This window comes from Homarus americanus, unplaced genomic scaffold, assembly GCF_018991925.1.
Source record: "Homarus americanus isolate GMGI-L3 unplaced genomic scaffold, GMGI_Hamer_2.0 scaffold55524, whole genome shotgun sequence".
In the NCBI taxonomy this organism is placed as follows: Eukaryota; Metazoa; Arthropoda; class Malacostraca; order Decapoda; family Nephropidae; genus Homarus; species Homarus americanus.
This window is the reverse complement of record NW_024714121.1, coordinates 313,474-333,731: the sequence shown is the minus strand read 5'-3', so window position 1 is coordinate 333,731 and position 20,258 is coordinate 313,474. Positions and strand designations below refer to the sequence as shown.

General features: G+C 42.8%; 2 protein-coding genes across 5 annotated transcripts in view; one reads left to right on the top strand and one right to left on the bottom strand.

The window, feature by feature from the left end:
- The window catches only part of LOC121875690 (insulin gene enhancer protein ISL-2B-like), a 317,957-nt gene that overhangs the window by 92,906 nt on the left and 204,793 nt on the right, over nt 1-20,258 (top strand). The window lies entirely within an intron of this gene.
- On the bottom strand, nt 14,136-14,543 carry LOC121875744 (extensin-like). Its single transcript, XM_042380420.1, has one exon. The coding sequence runs from the start codon at nt 14,541-14,543 to the stop codon at nt 14,136-14,138; it is 408 nt and encodes a 135-aa protein (XP_042236354.1).

Sequence of the window (20,258 nt, the reverse complement as noted above, 5' to 3'; positions counted from 1 at the left end):
TACGTTTCTTTGTATTTATTTTTCTTCGTCAGTGGAATATGTCTTGGAGAGAGAGAGAGAATGTTGGTAATCGATTTTTTTTACTCAACACATAATATTGTATTCCTTTTACATTACCTCTCTCTCTCTCCCTCTCTCTCCCTCTCTCTCCCTCTCTCTCATCTCACCACTCCACCCTCCCTCCCTCACCTCCCTCACCTTCCATTATCCCTCATCATCCACCAGCATTGGCGAAGCATTAGGGTTACCACGTAGTTAATTATACCCGTGAAATAACAAGGCCTTCATTGTAAACACCAAACCTAGCATTTGTACCTTTAATTCACCATTGTTGTATCGGGTATTGCTCACCACTTGCTTGATTATGTTGTCTTGGTGCGTTGAACTTTCTTACGTAATGTTTAATAGCTGTGTTAGTTTAGGTATCTTGTCTTGGTGTGTTAAATATTCTTATATAAAGTTTAATAGTTGTGTTAGTTTACGTTGATTTTGTGTTGGAATTTGTTTTTCAATTGTTTTTTATGTGAATTTTAACTTGAATATATTGATATCTGTTGTGTTAATGTAACTAAATCCGCTATAATTATGTTTACAGATATGTTAGTGTGTTTAAATATGTTGATTATGTTATTGTTGTCCTGATTTTCATTATTATAAAGACACCATCCTATACAGAGAGTGTTTATGTAGATGTTTATCATTGATGCTGGCCAATATATTGTATACAACCGATGTTTACTCATTAATGTTTACAGAGAGAGAGATACTGAGAGACTGTATCGTTAGAAAACATTGGTGAAGTAGATGTTTATAAGTGTTGCTGCCTGGTCGATAAAGTGTTTGCTTATTGGCTGAATTTTTTGTAGATGAAAAATATGCGTAAAGCTGTGTACTCTCTCTCTCTCTCTCTCTCTCTCTCTCTCTCTCTCTCTCTCTCTCTCTCTCTCTCTCTCTCTCTCTCTCTCATGTCTACGGCTCTATGAAGTTCATACCTTAGTCTTTTATTTTGTCATGGGTGGACGTTTGTAGTTACTGTAGAGTCATGGTGAAATAAAGCAGCCATTTACAATTACCTCTTCATTCAGGTGAGAAAAAAAAATCGCGTGTAATTTTAGCTTATTCGATTATTTTTTACGTTGATCTTTATATAAACATTTCAAATATATCGAGAAAAAAAATCTTGAATTCGATTATGTAATTAACAACAAACACAACCTTGCTTTAGGGAACAAAAATTCTTACGAACTACAAGGAATTCGAACCCTTGTCTTTTCATACTAATGTTGGGGGGGGGAGGGGGGGTTGAGGGACATTTTCATACGAACTTTAGAAAATTCGAACCCTGGTCTTGTATATTGGCGTACGACACACACGGGCCTGGATGAGCCTCCCGTCCAGTTATTTTGAAATTATCTCTCAAAACACGTCCCCAAAGTTATCCAATTTCCCGACCTACTCGCTAATATCCGGGCGAGTAAGCGAAAATTTGTCCCAATCACCTGCCTTATATTTCCTTAAATATCCGATGTTGTTCGTGTGTGTGTGGAGAGAGAGAGAGAGAGAGAGAGAGAGAGAGAGAGAGACGGTAGCCAACGGGTAGGTGAGGAGGGGGGAAGGGAGGAGGGACAATAAGGCTCAATTAAGCGTTGAATAGGCCCCAAATATCACCTCAATGGCGTCGTGATGGAATTCCTCGGCTTCCATAGCGGTCATCACAGACGTATTATGAAGGTGTTTCTGGGGCAAGATAGTCCCTTGTCACATGAGTTATCAAGGGTCACTCATACATGCTTTCCACCCTTGATAATGGACCTTAGATTACGTCTGGTCTTGAGGATGGTCCAGCACCAGTGACTTATTACAAGCGAACCTTAGAGAGGGCTGTATGACCCTCATAGTCTTTAAGATCGACGAGGAAGACGTTTGCTAATCAGAATTCAGCCCCTAACACCGAGGGTGGCGTGTAATTATCTGGACCCGGACAAGTATGAGGGAGATCCAGAGGCGGTGACATGAAGACAAAAGCCGATAGAAAGGAGCATTGGCGAACCTCTTTTTTTTTTTCCTTCACTTTTTTTTGTGGTGGTCGAGGTAGTGGCTGAGCTCTTGAGGTTAGGTTAGGTAGGCGGGATTACACTCATAGTAAGCTGATTGAGGTGGGAGGTAGTGCTTGAGGTGCCATTGTGGGTTAGTACTTGAGTGGTTGCTATTGTGAGGTAGTGCTTAAGTGGCTATTGTGAGGTAGTACTTGAAGTGCTGCTTGCTGTGAGTGTGGTCGTTGGGAGATGCTTAGAAGTACTGCGATCTGTTCAGGGAAGCAGGAAAGGTGCCTAGAGGAGGGCGCTAGGAGCAGGCTCTGAGACTTACTGACGAACATTGAGATATGCTGAATGTGCTGGGAGTTGCTGAGATATAGCCTGAAGGTACTGGGAATTGCTAGGAAAATGTGACTTTAAATCGGAGTTGGTTGCTAGGGAAGCTCGCCTCTCACACAAACCTCAGTTTTGGAATATTACTTTGAGTGAGTATTGAGTCGGTGCCTTAAGACATCAAATTCACGATTCCTTTATGAAAATTAGTTGACCTTACCTTGAAATTAGTTTACCTTACCTTGAAATTAGTTTACCTGATCTTCAGATTAGTTTACCTTACCTTAAAATTAATTTACTATTTAACTTAGTATTATTAATTTACCTTAACTCTCAACATACATTGGGATAATTAGCATAAACTATATATATATATTTTGTAATGTAGGTTAATTTATGTATTTTTTTTAGGTAAGATACAGTGGATTAATTTTCCCCGTATGGTATAAGGTTTTAGTATTATGTAGAAGAGTTTAAAATCTATCTGGGAGTAACCGGGGAAAAACTCAGCCTCCCCTTCTCCCTCCCTGCCTGTAGGATTGCTTTTACAATTACTTCCGCAGATGTACCCCACCTCTCTCTCTTTCTCTCTCTCTCTCTCTCTCTCTCTCTCTCTCTCTCTCTCTCTCTCTCTCTCTCTCTCTCTCTCTCTCTCTCTCTCTCTCGTATCCAGGATTCCTTGTATCCAACTCTCCTCTTCCACTCCCTTTCCCATGCAATCTCCTTCATACAGCTTCCCTTCCATACACTTCTCCCATCCTGTTTCCTTTCCATCCCGTTTTCCCTCTGCCATCCCATCATCCACCATCTGTGTTCTCTAGCTCTCCTCCTCCTTATGCTGCCACCACCTCTTCCATTTAGTCCCCTCCCAACCTCCTCCATTCTCTCTCTCTCTCTCTCTCTCTCTCTCTCTCTCTCTCTCTCTCTCTCTCTCTCTCTCTCTCTCTCTCTCTCTCTCTCTCTCTCTCTCTCTCTCTCTCTCTTCCCCCTTTCCTCCGTCATTCTTTCCCTCCCTATTTTCTGACCTCTCATATTTCCCCTCTCAAATCCAAGCTTCTCCTCCTCCTCTTCCTTCAAATTTTCCCTCTCCTCTTGTGTTCTCCTTCCCCATTCCTCTTCCTCACCTTCTGAACCCTCTCCCTTCTTCCTTCCCTCTCATCTCGTGAGTCTCTTCTCCCCCACCATACTCTCACCCTTTCCTTCTCCCTCTCACCTTCTGAACTCCTCCCTCTTCTTCCCTCTCGCCTCCTGTTCCCCTCTCCTCGTCCTCTCATTCTACCTCTCACTCTACATCCCTCTCACCTTCTGAAGTCGTCCCACGTCTTCTTTTCTCTCACCTCCTGACGCCTCTTCCTCCTCCCCTCCTCCTCAATCTACCTCTCTCTCACCTCCTGACCCCTCCCCCCGCCTCCTGACACCCCCTCCCCCCCCACTGCTCCCCGTGATCGTCTAAAGCGAATAATACCTTTGATTAGAGTCGAGATGAATGCCTTTCTTTCAAGGTTTTTTAGAGTCGAGATGAATGCCTTTCTTTCAAGGTTTTTCCTCAGGTCTCGCCCTCCTCTAGACTCCCCCCCCCTCCCTCCCTGCCTGTCTGCCTCGGGTCAAGATGCACAAAGGGTCGTAAGATGAATATTCCTCGTAAATGAAGATGTGTGAATGTACCTAACTTGTTGACTTCAAATTAAAAGTAAAAATATCGTCCCCAAAATATAGAATCAGAATTAGACTCGAGATTCTTGGCTTAACTAGATACGTTCTCTTATTCTCAGTTAGGAGATGAAAGTAAGTTCTTTTAGAGAATCTTTGAGTACTTGTTGTTTTTTTTTATCTTAATTTTGTTCCTTAATTAATGTTAAGTTAATGTATCAAGTTATGGTACAGTTTCTGTGTTATTTTTGGTGTTATAAGTTTGAGTTAAATAATTAAGTGTATTCTTACCATCATTTACCAAGAATATTCAACTTATGAGCTTTTGTGCATCTGAACTCTGGATATTCAGTCTGAAATAATCGTATATAAGAGAGTTCCATTATAACTCAGGATCATTGAACAGTTACCCCGGCACTGCCTTGGTGCGGTGTTCACGCCATTTTTGACTGTACCCTTTGTAGTGCACCCTGAAGTGGACCACTTAAGTAGGTACTCATGCGTCTACTTGAAGGTTGATCATGACACAACAATCTTGCAGCCAAGTGTGTTATGTAAATTCTTCATTGACTGAGGTATATATAGTCTTAATGCTCTTATACACGTCTCTATCTGTCTGTCTGTCTGTCAATTCTGTCCCTAAACCCAAACATTTAATATACTTTATATGGGATAACCACCTCATGTTATGCTTGTGTTTAGGAGACATTTCACTCAGATAACATATATATTACTAGTACTTAATAAATTCTAGTTTTTCCTATGTTTGTTTTGGAGTCAGTAATAAAAAAAAAGTATATATTTATTAATTTCTTCTGTTATTTTTCGATATCTTCTTGGTCATATAATACTGAATATTTTATGGTATAATCTGTTCCTAAGTCTGGGTATTATTTTTCCTCACTCTTTTGGTAGATATATTATGTGAAATCTTATTACGAGTCCATTTTTTTGTTCTATCTCAGTAAATTAAGTAATTTTCAGCCACGTCTTCTTGTCGGGTTTGAAGCGAAAATTTAGTGTCAATAAGAATAGTGAATTACTCTGCTACATACATACATACATACATACATACATACATACATATACATACATACATACACCAACTCATCAACTAAGTACTAAGGTTTAATTTATTGTATGATGGCTGTTATAAATAAAGAAGAAGAAGAAGAAGAAGAAGAAGGAGGGGAAGAAGAAGGAGGGGAAGAAGGAGAATGGGAAGCGCAAGGAGCAGGACTTAGCTGTGGTACCAGAGCCGCAGTGCGACCCTCGGAGAGCGATTCAGCATGCCAGCAGAGAAGCGCCAAATTTGTGTCATTAGAGACATTTCACGCTGAGTTGGAAACACTGCTTCTCCCCCCAACCCCATTATGGAATTTACAGGAAAATGTTGCCAGCCAACCTTGTGGGTTTTGTACCCTTTAGTGTTGCTCTTCTTAATGGTGTTGAGGCGCTGGCACTACTCAGGTGATGGATAATTGGGGTTAATGGAGAATTTGAATTAACCGGGGTCACGGATAATTGGACGCAACCAAGGCCCCCAGACAATTAAACTTAAATGGATCCCGGATAATTGAGACATAACTGGGTGTTGGGGATTAAGTCCTAACCCCCCTCCCCCACCTACCCCCCCTCACCCACCTACCCCTCCCTCCCCTCTCTTTCCCTGACCCCCTCCTCTCCTCCTCCTCCTCCCCGGATAATTAGACATAATCCCCGGAATATTCGATCATAATCCAAGGTCCCCAATAGATAAACATAACATAACCTAACCCAGCGAAATCCTCCTGAGTAATACAAAAAAAAAATGAACCCCGCAACCGAGTCTTGACCTATCACACGTAATCCAAGACCACGGATAATTGAGGTATATAGAAGTTAATTGTATTTCTGGATTAATACATCTTTTATCCATTTATCTCTGTTGTATTATTTGTTTATTGCATTTAGGATTTTTCTCTTCGAGTTTTTTTTTTTTTTTGCATATTTTTTATCTATTTATTCCTGGTGTTTTATATTTATTTATTTATCATTTATATTCTTTGTTTTTGTATTTGTTCCCGGTTTATTTTATTCATTTTGTTATTCATATCGTTTAGTTTTACACCGGTTTATTTCCCTTTATTTAAATTAATCTTTTTAGTTTTGTATTTTTTTTTTAGTTTATTTTTTCTTCCATGATGACTCACAGTAAACTAACCAACGGACCATTTAAGAGGTAGATCTGGTGAACGTCGCTCCGCTCCTATTAAACTGCGGACACTGTTAAAATGGAGGAGAAAAAAAAACGCTACTTCTATTATATCAGACATGTACAGTATACCTTTATTCCGGGTAATTACATCTGGCCTTGTACCGGATAATTAAACGTAGTCTTTTGGATAATTAGATGTATTCATATTTCGGGTAATTAGATGTAGCCATGTTTTGGTTAATTAGATATATTTCGGATAATTTGATTTAGCCATATTTCGGATAATTTGATTTAGCCATATTTCGGATAATTAGACATAGCCATATTTCGGGTAATTAGACACCCATAAGGTATAATTTGGGTGAGGGCACTTTAACCATATTCGGGATAATTGGACATGATCTTTATCCGTAGTACCTTTTCGTAGCCATGTCGCGGATAATTAAGACATTAGCCATATACAGGATGAGCTTAATTAGACATAACCAGGGTCGAGGAAATTATAAATTATAGCGTCTAGAGCCCTTCATCATTAGCAGAGAGAGAGAGAGAGAGAGAGAGAGAGAGAGAGAGAGAGAGAGAGAGAGAGTGAGTCGAGCTAGAAGCGAGGTTAATTTTTTTAATTTTTTTTTTTATAATTAAAGCATGAGAATTATACCTGGCAGTTAGGAGAGAGCGCTTCGGCTAATTGCACAGGTAATTAGTTGTTAATCAGGTGAATTTGTTGCTTTCAGAAAATTGCAATTAAAGGATATGTAGCTGAACCATTTTTCGTGTCCTGTCCCTGTAAATGTGTACCTGCAATATTGAGTGTTTTTCTATGGGATTAACGCAATAATGAACGCTGGAATAGATAGTCTACTCTTGGCTTTGGGTCTAAGTCGTTTTTTTTTAGGTCCACGTGATTTGGTGTAAGTCGTTTTTAGGTCCAATGATTTTGTGTAAGTCGTTTTTAGGTGCATGTGATTTTGTGTAAGTCGTTTTTAGGTCCAATGATTTTGTGTAAGTCGTTTTTAGGCTCGAAAGTGGTGAGGGTTTGTGTTATAAAAATAGATACGAGTTCTATAAGGTTTGTGAACGTAGTGGTTAGGTTAGGTTAGGTTAGGTGAGGTTTTGTTTGGGTTCAAAATCTTGCTAACCTAACCTCATTTGAATTTACCTAACCTAACCTAACCTCATTTGAATTTACCTTACCTAATCTAACCTAACAGGGTATTAAGATTTAAATGAAATATTAAACTGATGTACATTTTGTCTACCTCATTAGTGTGGCTTTTGGGATTTTGTCCAGTAGGAAATAATGTATCTGGTGGGCTTTTATTCTGAGTGGTATTTTGTTCAAGTACCTTATGTAACCCATCACTTACCTATGTATATATGTATGTTACTTCGCCCGCATACACCACCGATGTATCATGAGGTCTTGATTATCATGTTATAATAACCATAATATCAGGAAGAATAATATACCACAGGGCTAAAAAATATACCGGAGAAATATATCGTATATGAAAAAAAAATATTTATATACATCTTCGGAAAATCGAATGTTATCCGAACATGTCGTAAGGATCAACCGGAACAGAAACTGGATATATATTTTCGTATGTGTTGAAAGACGATGTAAATATATTATATACTAGGTACGGGTTATTGCTTGTATACCTATCTGTATAGTATGTGTATTTGTATCTGTACCTATACTCTTGTCTCTATACCTGTAATTATACCTGTACTTTTTACCTGTGCACTATATATACCTGTTCATGTAACTTGTACTTACAGCACCAGCACCTAACCTGCACTCTAATATCTGAATTAGTGAAATAAAAGCAATTCTGCCTTACCTTTGTCTGCACGTCGGAGTTAACTGGCAATAATCTCTCCCCCCCCAAACTCTCACAAGAAGTCTTTTTTTTTACCTCTCCTTCGAAGTTCTTGTGTGTGTATTCGCAAAGGTCAACAATCCCTTAATGATTGCTAATTGCCATTCAAATGAGATAAGGATAGCTAACGACCCGTAATGAATTTGATGCGGGCAGCGCTGATAGCATTGATGGAGGTGCAGGCAAGGCGATACCATCAGGGAGATTCTTATCTACCTGTGCTGGTGGGTGAGGGAGGGCAGGGCGCTCCACCATTCTCCCTCTCTGTCTCTCACTCACTTTCCTTACCTCCTTCCCGACCGACTTTCCTCCTCCCATATTCCGTTCCTTCCTCCTCTCCGCCTTATCCTTCTCACCCAAGTACAACTCAGTTATTGTGTCGGTGTAAAGTGTACATTAATCTTATTAGTATGACCTATATACATACATACGCACGAACACAGTAGAGAGAAAATAACACATTTTCTCTCATTTCTCTCATTTATCTCACGTCTCGCCAGAAGGTATAACAAACAGCAGTTAAAACACACCCTCTCAAAAACAGGTAACAACAACAACAACAACAACAACAACAACAACCACCACCAATGGTATCAGGTGATGCTAATTAAAACGTGTAACATAATTACGACTATCAATTACCGATATGAAGTCATTAAGCTCTATAAATGCACAAATAAATTGACACTGTAATTATCATGGAGTTTAATTCACATGAAAACATTGGCTGATTCGTTCAGGTGGAGGCCGAGTGTGTAGCGTACTGCCTGGAGTCGAGTGTGGCGGCTCATTGTTAGGTAAAATATCCATCAACAGGACCATTTACCTGTATATAATGAAAGTGTTAATTAATTTGATAACAATCATTATCGTAAGTAGTAATAATAATACCCGCTAATAATAATAATGATAAACAAAAAATATATATAATAATAATAATAATAATCACATTGTTCATTATTAAAGTTAGCTATAATATAATATTACCGTATATTGATAATACTACTACTGGAAATAATTTTAATGTCAGCAATGGCAATATTATTAAAAGATAATGTTGATAAAAATATTATTAGTGATGTTAATAATATTACTAATAATATTTATGGATTATATTAATATAAATAATTTAAATACTACTACTACTCTTGATGATTATTGTTTTCTAATCTCTCTCTCTCTCTCTCTCTCTCTCTCTCTCTGATGGATGAGGTAAAACAGTAATTTCTCCTCTCAAACGCGGTTTTAAATTATAAGTAATTCTGAGCTGAATGAATCTTTGTTTGGGGAGATGAAAAAATAAAAACACCTGTTGCGTTTTATTGACTAGTGATAATATATACAGAGAGAGAGAGAGAGAGAGAGAGAGAGAGAGAGAGAGAGAGAGCACCCTTATTTAGTAGTGATAAAGGTAATTTTTAGACAGGATTTAACTGAATAGGTAAACGAAAAAAAAAATGTAGTCTTAGGCTGGGATCTAAACACCATGGACAGACAGACAGACACAGACAGACAGACAAGAAAACGGTGGTTCTCATTCAACAATAGTAATGACTGTACAAGGAGTCAACAATTGATTTCTATTTTTCTCTTCATTTTTTCACAGGTAAGTGATGTGACGACAACTCTTCTAGCAGAGAGAGAGAGAGACAGAGTGAGGTAGGGTCGAGAGAGAGAGAGAGAGAGAGAGTCGTGGATCAGTGTTGTGTAATGTTGATACATTTGTCATTCAAAGTTGTACTCATTTATTATTCATAATGTCATTACATACACATTCAGTATTATTCACTCACAAGTTGGTGTGTGTGTGTGTGTGTGTGTGTGTGTGTGTGTGTGTGTGTGTGTGTGTGTGTGTGTCCACAATCTCCCAATTTCATTGTTTGGTACTTCCAATGTCACTCTGCCATCGACCTTATTTCACTCGCCACACGCCCTTGTTTTCACCGCTTGCCCCTCCCCTGTGGTCAGCTGATGCTCTCCCTCCCTCCCAATTTCACTGTCTCCTCCAATGGCGACCTAATGCCCCTCCAACCTGTTCTTCACAAACTCCATTTTTCCTAACAATTTCCCTCGTGCCATCACCAGACTACCCTCCCTCCTTCCCTCCCTTCCTCCCTCCTCCCTCCCTCTCCTCTATCCCTCCCTACCTCCCACTTCCACTATCCTGTCTCCCTTCCCTCCATCCCTCTCCCACCGTTTCTATTCTTCACTTTTCCCTCCCTACCTCGCCTTTCACCCTCTCCCTTTCTTCTCCTCCCTCTTTTCTCCCCACTCTCCTTCCTCACCTCCCAATCCTATTCTCTTTCTTTCCCCCTGTTTTCCCTCCGTTCACAGTGCGTCGCAACCTCATATCTCTAACCTTGATATCCAACTCTCTCTCTCTCTCTACTTCCTTCCTCCCACCCCCTTCAATCCCTCTCCCTTACCCTCCCCAGCCTCGCTCATTCCTCCCAGTCTCTTCCCTCACCCCCACCATCTCCCCACAATCACCCAAGCCTCCCCCCTCACTCCCCCCCTCTCCCCTCTTCCTCACCCCCCCTCCCTCCCCACTCTCCCCGGCGCCCTTCAATCGGAACCCACAAGGTCTGCTCAGCACCCAGCCCATCCAACTTTGCAGCACTCCGCCTCCTCACCCCCCCACATGGCCTCTGTCTCGTGGCGTCTCGTAGTCTCCGTCTCTTGGTGTCTATCTCGTGGCGTCTCTTGTAATATCTCTGTCTCTTGGCTTCTCATAGTCTCTGTCTCTTAGCGTCTGTCTTGTGGCGTCTCTATCATGACCCCCTTCTATAAGGAATTGTCAAGTGGTGTTTTTTTCCACGGGTTTCTCTGTCTGTCTGTTTATCTCTTTATGATATTTTTCTTTAGTGTCTCGTGCGGTGGTTTCTGAGGTCACTGTCTCGTAATATTTATCTCTCTCTCTCTCTCTCTCTCCTCTCTCCTCTCCTCTCAGGAATCATTACCACAGGAATCATTACCAGGACTCACGCAGGGGTCATCCTTCCCTTCTTCCCTCCCTTCGTTTCAATTTCCCTTCCCTCCCTCTCTCTTACTCCGACCTTCCTTCACTCCCGCACTCCCTTCTTCTTCGCTTCATTCCCTTCCTCTTACTTTCCTTCAACTCCCTCTTATCTCCCTCCCCTCCCACATATCCTCTTTTCCTCTCCCTCCCTCCCTCCCTCCCTCTCTCTCACGAATCATTACCAAGAGTCACGCAGGAGTTTTCCTTACCTCCTTCTCTCCCTCCCCTCCCCCTTCCACTCTTCTCCCATCATTTCAATTATGGCTCGCCCTTGAAGGAATTCTTGGCCATGGTCTTGAGTGTCTCGCGTCAAGAGAGGTCACGGTATCATGAGAGGTCACAGTACCAAGAAAGGTCAATGTTATGAGGTCACGGTTATGCGAGGTCATGGTTATATCAGATCACAGAGTCATGAAAGGTCACAGTGTCATGAGAGGTTAGTTGCCATTAGAGACTCTTGTCATGGCAGTTCAAGAAGATGCTATTCGTCATATGTCTCTACGGTTGAGAATGTGATATAATTAAGGCGATAAATTAACCCTTATGTACACGCCGTTAAAGGAACAATTGGTTCAAATGAGTTGGCCAGCTGTGTACACCACGCGGGGAGGGGGTCAGCCTGTCAAGACACCCAAGACCGAATACCGGATATCCAGACCTATTTCACGGAGATTTTGTCCGGTATACAGTTTATCCGGTTATGGCGATATGCCGGATTGTGTCTAGTGTCTCTCTTGGTCCGCCTTGTTGTCATAGGCTGTTTAGGTTGGGTGGTTAGGTTAGGTTAGGTTCGGTTAGATTTATTCTTTTATGCTGGGTAATATATGTATTTTAGATTATTTTTTATTTATTTTTTATTTATTTTTTATTTTTGTAAGAGAGAGAGAGAGAGAGAGAGAGAGAGAGAGAGAGAGTATTGGTCACTCATGGTATTACGTCACTCATAGGAACTTCTCACTTTAAGTCTCCCTCTGTCTCTACCATCTCACCTACTGTCTCTCTTTTCGATCTATCCAGACACATTTATCTCTCACCTCAAGAGTTTTCCTTCCCGCGTCTCTCAGTTAACTTCTCTACGACACTGAGGTTTGATGTTGAGAGATCTGAGCTGTGAGCTGAAGTACCCCGGCAGCTTGTTGTTGTTGTTGGAGGTTGGATGTTGCGTTCAGTACCCTGGCAGCTTGTTGTTGTTGGAGGTTGGATGTTGCGTTCAGTACCTCGGCAGCTTGTTGTTCCTGTGGCATGGATGTTGCCAAGCCTCTGCCTGCCATCGATGATTACTGGAGTGATGTCTACCGTAGATTACTGTGTTGATGTCAGCCGTAGATAATTACTGTGTTGATGTCTGCCATATATGATTACTGTGTTGATGTCAGCCGTAGATAATTGCTGTGTTGATGTCTGCCATGTATGATTACTGTGTTGATGTCAACCGTAGATAATTGCTGTGTTGATGTCTGCCATAGATAATTACTGTGTTGATGTCTGCCATAGATAATTACTGTGTTGATGTCAGCTGTATATAATTACTGTGTCGATGTCTGCCGTAGATAACTACTATGTTGATGTCTGCCATAGATAATTACTGTGTTGATGTCTGCCATAGATAATTACTGTGTTGATGTCTGCCATAGATAATTACTGTGTTGATGTCTGCCATATATGATTACTGTGTTGATGTCAGCCATAGATAATTGCTGTGTTGATGTCTGCCATAGATAATTGCTGTGTTGATGTCTGCCATATATGATTACTGTGTTGATGTCAGCCATAGATAATTGCTGTGTTGATGTCTGCCATAGATAATTACTGTGTTGATGTCTGCCATAGATGATTACTGTGTTGATGTCTGCCATAGATAATTACTGTGTTGATGTCTGCCATAGATTACTGGAGTGATGTCTACCGTAGATTACTGTGTTGATGTCAGCCGTAGATAATTACTGTGTTGATGTCTGCCATATATGATTACTGTGTTGATGTCAGCCGTAGATAATTGCTGTGTTGATGTCTGCCATGTATGATTACTGTGTTGATGTCAACCGTAGATAATTGCTGTGTTGATGTCTGCCATAGATAATTACTGTGTTGATGTCTGCCATAGATAATTACTGTGTTGATGTCAGCTGTATATAATTACTGTGTCGATGTCTGCCGTAGATAACTACTATGTTGATGTCTGCCATAGATAATTACTGTGTTGATGTCTGCCATAGATAATTACTGTGTTGATGTCTGCCATAGATAATTACTGTGTTGATGTCTGCCATATATGATTACTGTGTTGATGTCAGCCATAGATAATTGCTGTGTTGATGTCTGCCATAGATAATTGCTGTGTTGATGTCTGCCATATATGATTACTGTGTTGATGTCAGCCATAGATAATTGCTGTGTTGATGTCTGCCAGATGATTACTGTGTTGATGTCTGCTATAGATGATTACTGTATGATGTTCGCCATAGATGATTACTGTGTTGATGTCTGCCATAGATAATTACTGTGTTGATGTCAGCTGTAGATAATTACTGTGTTGACTGTGTTGATGTCAGCCATAGATAATTGCTGTGTTGATGTCTGCCATAGATAATTACTGTGTTGATGTCTGCCATAGATGATTACTGTGTTGATGTCAGCTGTACATATTACTGTGTTGATGTCAGCCGTAGAAAATTACTGTGTTGATGTCTGCCATAGATGATTACTGTGTTGATGTCTGCCATAGATGATTACTGTGTTGATGTCAGCTGTACATAATTACTGTGTTGATGTCAGCCGTAGAAAATTACTGTGTTGATGTCAGCCGTAGATAATTACTGTGTTGATGTCAGCCGTAGAAAATTACTGTGTTGATGTCAGCCGTAGCAGTAGATGTCTGTCTGCTTAAGTCTCATATCTTTACCATCTTCCTCTGCTCGGTTGTGAGTGTGACAGGTTATGACTCTGATATCTCGGTTGTGGCTTTGACGTTTTGGCTGCAACTTGAGAATCTTGGTTGTGTCTGGTCATCTGAGTTATGATTGACAGTTTGGTTGTGGCTGTAGGGTCTTGGTTGTGGCTGTAGGGTCTTGGTTGTGACTGTAGGGTCTTGGTTGTGGCTGTAGGGTCTTGGTTGTGGCTGTAGGGTCTTGGTTGTGGCTGTAGGGTCTTGGTTGTGGCTGTAGGGTCTTGGTTGTGGCTGTAGGGTCTTGGTTGTGGCTGTAGGGTCTTGGTTGTGGCTGTAGGGTCTTGGTTGTGACTGTAGGGTCTTGGTTGTGGCTGTAGAGTCTTGGTTGTGGCTGTAGGGTCTTGGTTGTGACTGTAGGGTCTTGGTTGTGGCTGTAGGGTCTTGGTTGTGGCTGTAGGGTCTTGGTTGTGGCTGTAGGGTCTTGGTTGTGGATGTAGGGTCTTGGTTGTGGATGCGGCGTCTTGGCGGTGACCATGTGACCTCCTCGGTATGATAACTCCACCGTCAGACTCACGCTTCTCTCTTTTGGACTTCTAGTTGAGTGAGAATTTAGCGGTTCCCTTTCTTCTGGTACTGGCTGTGTTCATCACCGTCTGCGTGGCCTTGCTTTCTTTGTGCACGAAAGTCCACATATTCTGGTGGTTATGTCCATTCCTTTTCAGCCACAGAGCGCGTACGTCAGAGCTGGCATTCTCCGCCGCCTCCCTCCCCACGCCTCCCTCAACACCACCAAATTTTCCGACTCTGAAATTTCCGCACTAAATTTATTTCTCGGTAATTTATGTCGTATTCTTTTATTATTAACACTGCTCATGGCTTTCCTCCCTTGCCTTAGTCCCCCGTTCTTTATTCTGCCACCCCTTTTGTGTCCCCCCCCTCTCCCCCCCCGCCCGACGCCTGTATGACCCGAGGTGTCTATTGTCACCCCTTTCCGGCTTGGGGTCGTACGAGCGGACCCAGTCTAGTATCAATAAATAGCAGGTCAGTTTGTGAAAGACTCTGGGTTAAATCTTGATGCTGGTCACCTCTACAGCTTGAAGATAACGTTCACTTGATCTGGTTGCGGTACGATACGTTTTACTTGCCGTGTTTCCCGCCAAATCTCTCTCGCTGTATTACTCAGAAACACATCGTTCATATATCTAGATCATCAATATTATCATTCTACTTATTAATTATGGTTATTGATATTTTTCCCCACGTGTATTTGGTCAATTTGAGAGGATGTTAATAATAGTTTATGTTTGATGTTAATGTTAGCGTATAAGGTTGAAGAGGGTTGTCCGTAAAATATTTTTTTCAGTGTATTCATATTTCCATCTATCTCTCGCTACACCCCACGCCAGCTACACCCCACGCCAGCTACACTCCCGAACATCACCAGTGTTGTCGTGTTGTTGACCTCCCTCCCTCCCTCCACCCACTCGGCCTCCTGACCCACTCACGCCCTTGGGTAAGTGACGGTCAGGCAGGTGATGGTCGAGCAGGTGTGTTCGGGATCACAGGGTTGGGGTCGAGGATAAGGTAGTGTTGCGTTGGTTGTTTTTATTTTCCGTGGTCTTCCCGTCCCTGTAGCCTTCCCGTCTCTGTGGTCTTCCCGTCCCTGTGATCTTCCCGTCCCTGTAGTCTTCCCGTCTCTGTGGTCTTCCCGTTCTTGTATTCTTCCCCTCTCTTTGGTCTTCGAGCCCCTATGGTATTCCCGTCTCTGTGGTCTTCCCGTCTCTTCCACCCCTCTTCCGTCCGGTCTTTCCTACCGTTCCACAGGTCTCCTTCTCATTGATCATCTTCTCACATAGGTCGTTCACAGCTCGGGTCGTTCATAGCTCGGGTCGTTCATAGCGCGAGTCGTCTATCATCCATTCCATTCCTTTCCCCTCCTCCCCCCCCCATAGGAATTTTGTCTCATTACGCCCCGTCATTTCATCTGGTTGGTTTCCCCTTCCATTCCATCGGCCTTCCATCCCAATTCCTCTCTTTCTCAATTTCGCTCATCTTCCATCATGCTAGTTCTCCATTTCACTAGTCTTCCATCCCGTTAATCTTTCGTCTCATTACTCTTCTATCCCACAAGTCTCCCATCCCACTAATCTTCCATCCCACGAATTATCCACCTTACTAATCTTTTATCCCACTCTCCTTCCATCATGCTAGGTCTCAATCGTCCTAATCTTCCATCTCACTAGTCTTCCATCCCACTGAGCTTCCGTTCCACTGCTCTCTTCCTCCTCCACCCACCAGCGCCAACTTGAGGCAGTGGTCGTCATTAAGGAACTTCCTCACTCACGAGACTCTCAAAACGCACCACGAGTTTGGAGCCGTCCAAGAAGGGCTAGCTGGCAGGTCCTTCTCTCCCCTCTTCCTTCCTTCCCTCCCTACCCTCCCTCTTCCCCTTCTCCCCTCCCACCCCACCCCCACCCTTTTCCCCTCTTCCCTTCCTATCTCCATCTTCTCGGTGTGCTGACCTGTCCAATCCCTGACCCCACGTGACCCTCCCGGTTCTAATTGCCTCTGGTGCGCTGTGTCAAGTGACCCAATCCGACCTCGCCATTTGACCTGGGTGCCCAACTTGCCCTTGTCCAGTCCTTACACGTCTTTTTTTCTTCTTCTTCTCTTCTCTTCTCTTCTCTTCTCTTCTCTTCTCTTCTCTTCGCTTCTCTTCTCCTTACGAATGACTCATGCTTCTGAGAGAATGTTTCGAGTCTCTTCCAACACCTGTAAATTCATTTGTTTATCTGGTGATTCACTTAGCGAATCCTTAGTGGTATTTATAGGTAGTTAGATAGTTAAGTCATGTAATTAAATATCTACTTTTTTTTTGTTTTCTTCGTCACACACTTACGATGGCATTATTTAATTAATTATTTATTTACTACGGTATTAATTACTTTCTCATTCTGCTTCGCTTTTATCTTCGTTATCTCTCTTATTTTATTGGTTCGTTTTACCTCTTCCTTCCTTCCTTCCTTCCTTCCTTCCTTCCTTCCTTCCTTCCCTCCCCCTCCGTTTCAATCGCACCCCTTCCTATTCCTTATCAACTAGCTTATCCTCACTCCTTTCTACCTTTCCTCCCTCTCTTCCACCCTCCTTTCCACTTCCTTCCTTTCCTTCTTTCTCCCTCCCATTCCCCTATGTCAGTGAACCCACTTCTCTTCCTCCCCTTACTCTCTTTTTCTCCTTGTGTTTTATTTCCTTCCTTCCTTCCTTCCTTGCCTTCCTTCCTCTTTCATTGGCCTTCTTTTATTCCTTTCTAGCAGAATAAGTTGAGGACATTCACTCTTTCAATTTCCTCTCCTTCCATCACTACCCATTTCTTTTCCACCCACACTCCTTCACCATCCTCACCCTTCCACTCATCACTCGCACCCGTCCTCACCATTCACACCCTCCCTCTCTCCCACTGGTCTGAAGGCTAATAAGGCCCACACAGGATCGACGCAATCCAACTTGTGCAGCGAAGCAATAGCAACCCCACACAAACTTGTAATTGGCTTCCAAGCGCGTCAAATGTGATGGTGATTACCCCTCAATGCCTGTTATTGGCTGGGCCGGGATTGGCTGGCCGACCCGGGGGCTTGTTTTAAAATGCCACAGTATCGCTGGCTATTAAATTGATTTATTTGATTGGTTGTCGCTTGGTGGTGGTGGTGAGGGTTGAGGTGATGAGGGGGAATGATGAGGGGAATATGTGGGTGGGGTGAGGAAATTGTGAGGAGAAGAGGTGTAAGAGATAAGTGGAGTCAGGATGAGGGGTGAGATTGTTGGGTATAGGGAGTATTTGGGGGGGATGTGGTAGGGTTAAGGATGGTATGGTGTGGTGTGTTGTTGGGTGTGGTGTGGGGGAGATGGTAAGACGTTGCGTGTAAGAAGATAGTGTTGAGAAATTTGTATATGTGAGGGAGGGAGATGTGGTGTAGGTTCGGAGCGGCGGACTGTTAGGAGGTTTGTGGGAGGAGAGATAATGAAATGAGGGAAGTGGGCAGGTGGAGGTGGGGAGAGGGGTGGGCAGGTGGAAAGGGGTGAGAGTGGGCAGGTGGAGGTGAGGTGGGGGTGGGCGGAGTAGAGGGGGTGAGGATTGCGTGTGAGAGAGGAGGGTGGGGGAGAAATGGTGTTGTGAGTTGCAATGAGTTAGTTGTGAGGGATAATGAGTTGTGGTGATAGTGATGAGGGGAAATGGTGAGGGGATTGGAAGTTGTTTTTGGCGTGGGTGTGAAGTGAGGCCATTGTTTGAAGATTGGTGGGTTGATGGCTGAGGAAGGAGGTGAGGGGAGAGGAGGGTTGGTGAGGGGAGAGGAGGTGGTGAGGGGAGAGGACGGGGGGGGGGTAGTTGTGGTGCAGATGTTTGCTGTTGTGGTAGTGGTAATTGTTGTTGTGGTAATGGTTATAGTGTGGGTGGTTGACTGAACTGGTGGTAACAGAGATGATGATTGTGGTAGAATAGGTTGTTGTGGTTATAGTTGTGGTGATAGTAAAATAGTGGTTGTGTTCTTCTATTGGTGGTGATACGATGGTTGTAATTGTAATGGTGCTAATGGCGGTTATGGTAGTTGAGAGTTATGTGGATGGTAATGCTGATGGTTTTTGTGGTTGTAATGGTGGTGGTGATAGTGGTACTGGTAGCTGTGATCGGGAGAGTGGTGGTAGGCTGTCAGTGGTTGTGGTGGTGATAGTGGTAATGGTAGCTGTGATCGGGAGAGTGGTGGTAGGCTGTCAGTGGTTGTGGTGGTGATAGTGGTACTGGTAGCTGTGATCGGGAGAGTGGTGGTAGGCTGTCAGTGGTTCTGGTGGTGATAGTGGTACTGGTAGCTGTGATCGGGAGAGTGGTGGTAGGCTGTCAGTGGTTGTGGTGGTGATAAGTTTCCTCTTTACTGGCGGGAGTGAATTGTTGTTGTTGAAGTTCCGGCGAAATTAAAGATTGTGGTTGTGATAGTAATCGAAATATTGACTTTAATTTGTGAGAACGACTTTTCTAAATGACTTGTGTTGAGTGAGTGAGTGAGTGAGTGAGTGAGTGAGTGCAGCAAGTAAATGAGTGAGTTAAGACACTGAGTGAGGTGAAAAACGTTATTGAAGTGATTGATGTATGTATGTATGAATGTATGTATGTATGTATGTATGTATAAAGTGTGTGTGTGTGTGTGTGTGTTGTTGACTAACGAGGAAGGGGGAGTTCTTCGTTTGTTCGTGAGGTTTTGATTGGTTTGAGAAATTACTTTGACCTGGAGGGAAGAGGAGAGAGGAGGGAGGTAAGGAAGGAAGGGAAGGGAGGGAGGAGGAGGTAAGGGAAGGGAAGGGAGGGAGGAGGGAGGAGGAAGGGAGGGAAGGAAGGAGGAGGGAGGGAGGGAGAGCAAGGAGTGGCTGTCAGGTTCTGCTTATACTTTTTTCCCTTATACCTGAATTGTTATATAAGGATGTTATTTGTTTGTTTGTTTTTGTTTGCTGCTGTTGTTGTCTTATGATGTTAATAGATTAGACTCTTGTGTTTGGGATAGTAATTGGCCTGTGTGTGTGTGTGTGTGTGTGTGTGTGTGTGTACGCTCACTCGTGTATTCCTTTCAGCCCTGACAATTACCACAGTTGTGAAGGCTACTAAATGGTTTTATTTGATTGGATGTTGCCGACTACAGGGGTCATGGTTTTCTTTCTTCACTTTCAACCTCCCTGTGTGAGTGTGTCTGTCTCTCAGTCGATCCCTGTGTATAGCTCATCCTTCTTGCCCTCGCTATTAATGTGTGTGTGTGTGTGTGTGTGTGTGTGTGTGTCTGTGTGTGTGTGTGTGTGTGTGTGTGTGTCTGTGTGTGTGTGTGTGTGTGTCTGTGTGTGTGTGTGTGTGTGTGTGTGTGTGTGTGTGTGTGTGTGTGTGTCTGTGTGTGTGTGTCTGTGTCTGTGTGTGTGTGTGTGTGTGTGTGTGTGTGTGTGTGTGTGTGTGTTGGTTGGGGAATGGTTTGAAATATTATTTGTTTTGGTTTCTAATTAATTGTGTTTTGTTGTGTGGGTGAGAGAGAGAGATCGTATGTGTGTGTGTGTGTGTGTGTGTGTGTGTGTGTGTGTGTGTGTGTGTGTGTGTGTGTGTATGTATTAACAGGTCCCATGGACGGAGGCATCAAACGGTAAACGGTCACAGTAATTTATCTGGTTGTAATGAATATTTATTGAAACTTTCACGGTCCGGTAACGATATTAATAATGGTAA

Coding starts and splice junctions, on each gene's coding strand:
- LOC121875744 (XM_042380420.1), bottom strand. CDS start 14,543: ATGGTCACCGCCAAGACGCCGCATCCACAACCAAGACCCTACATCCAC.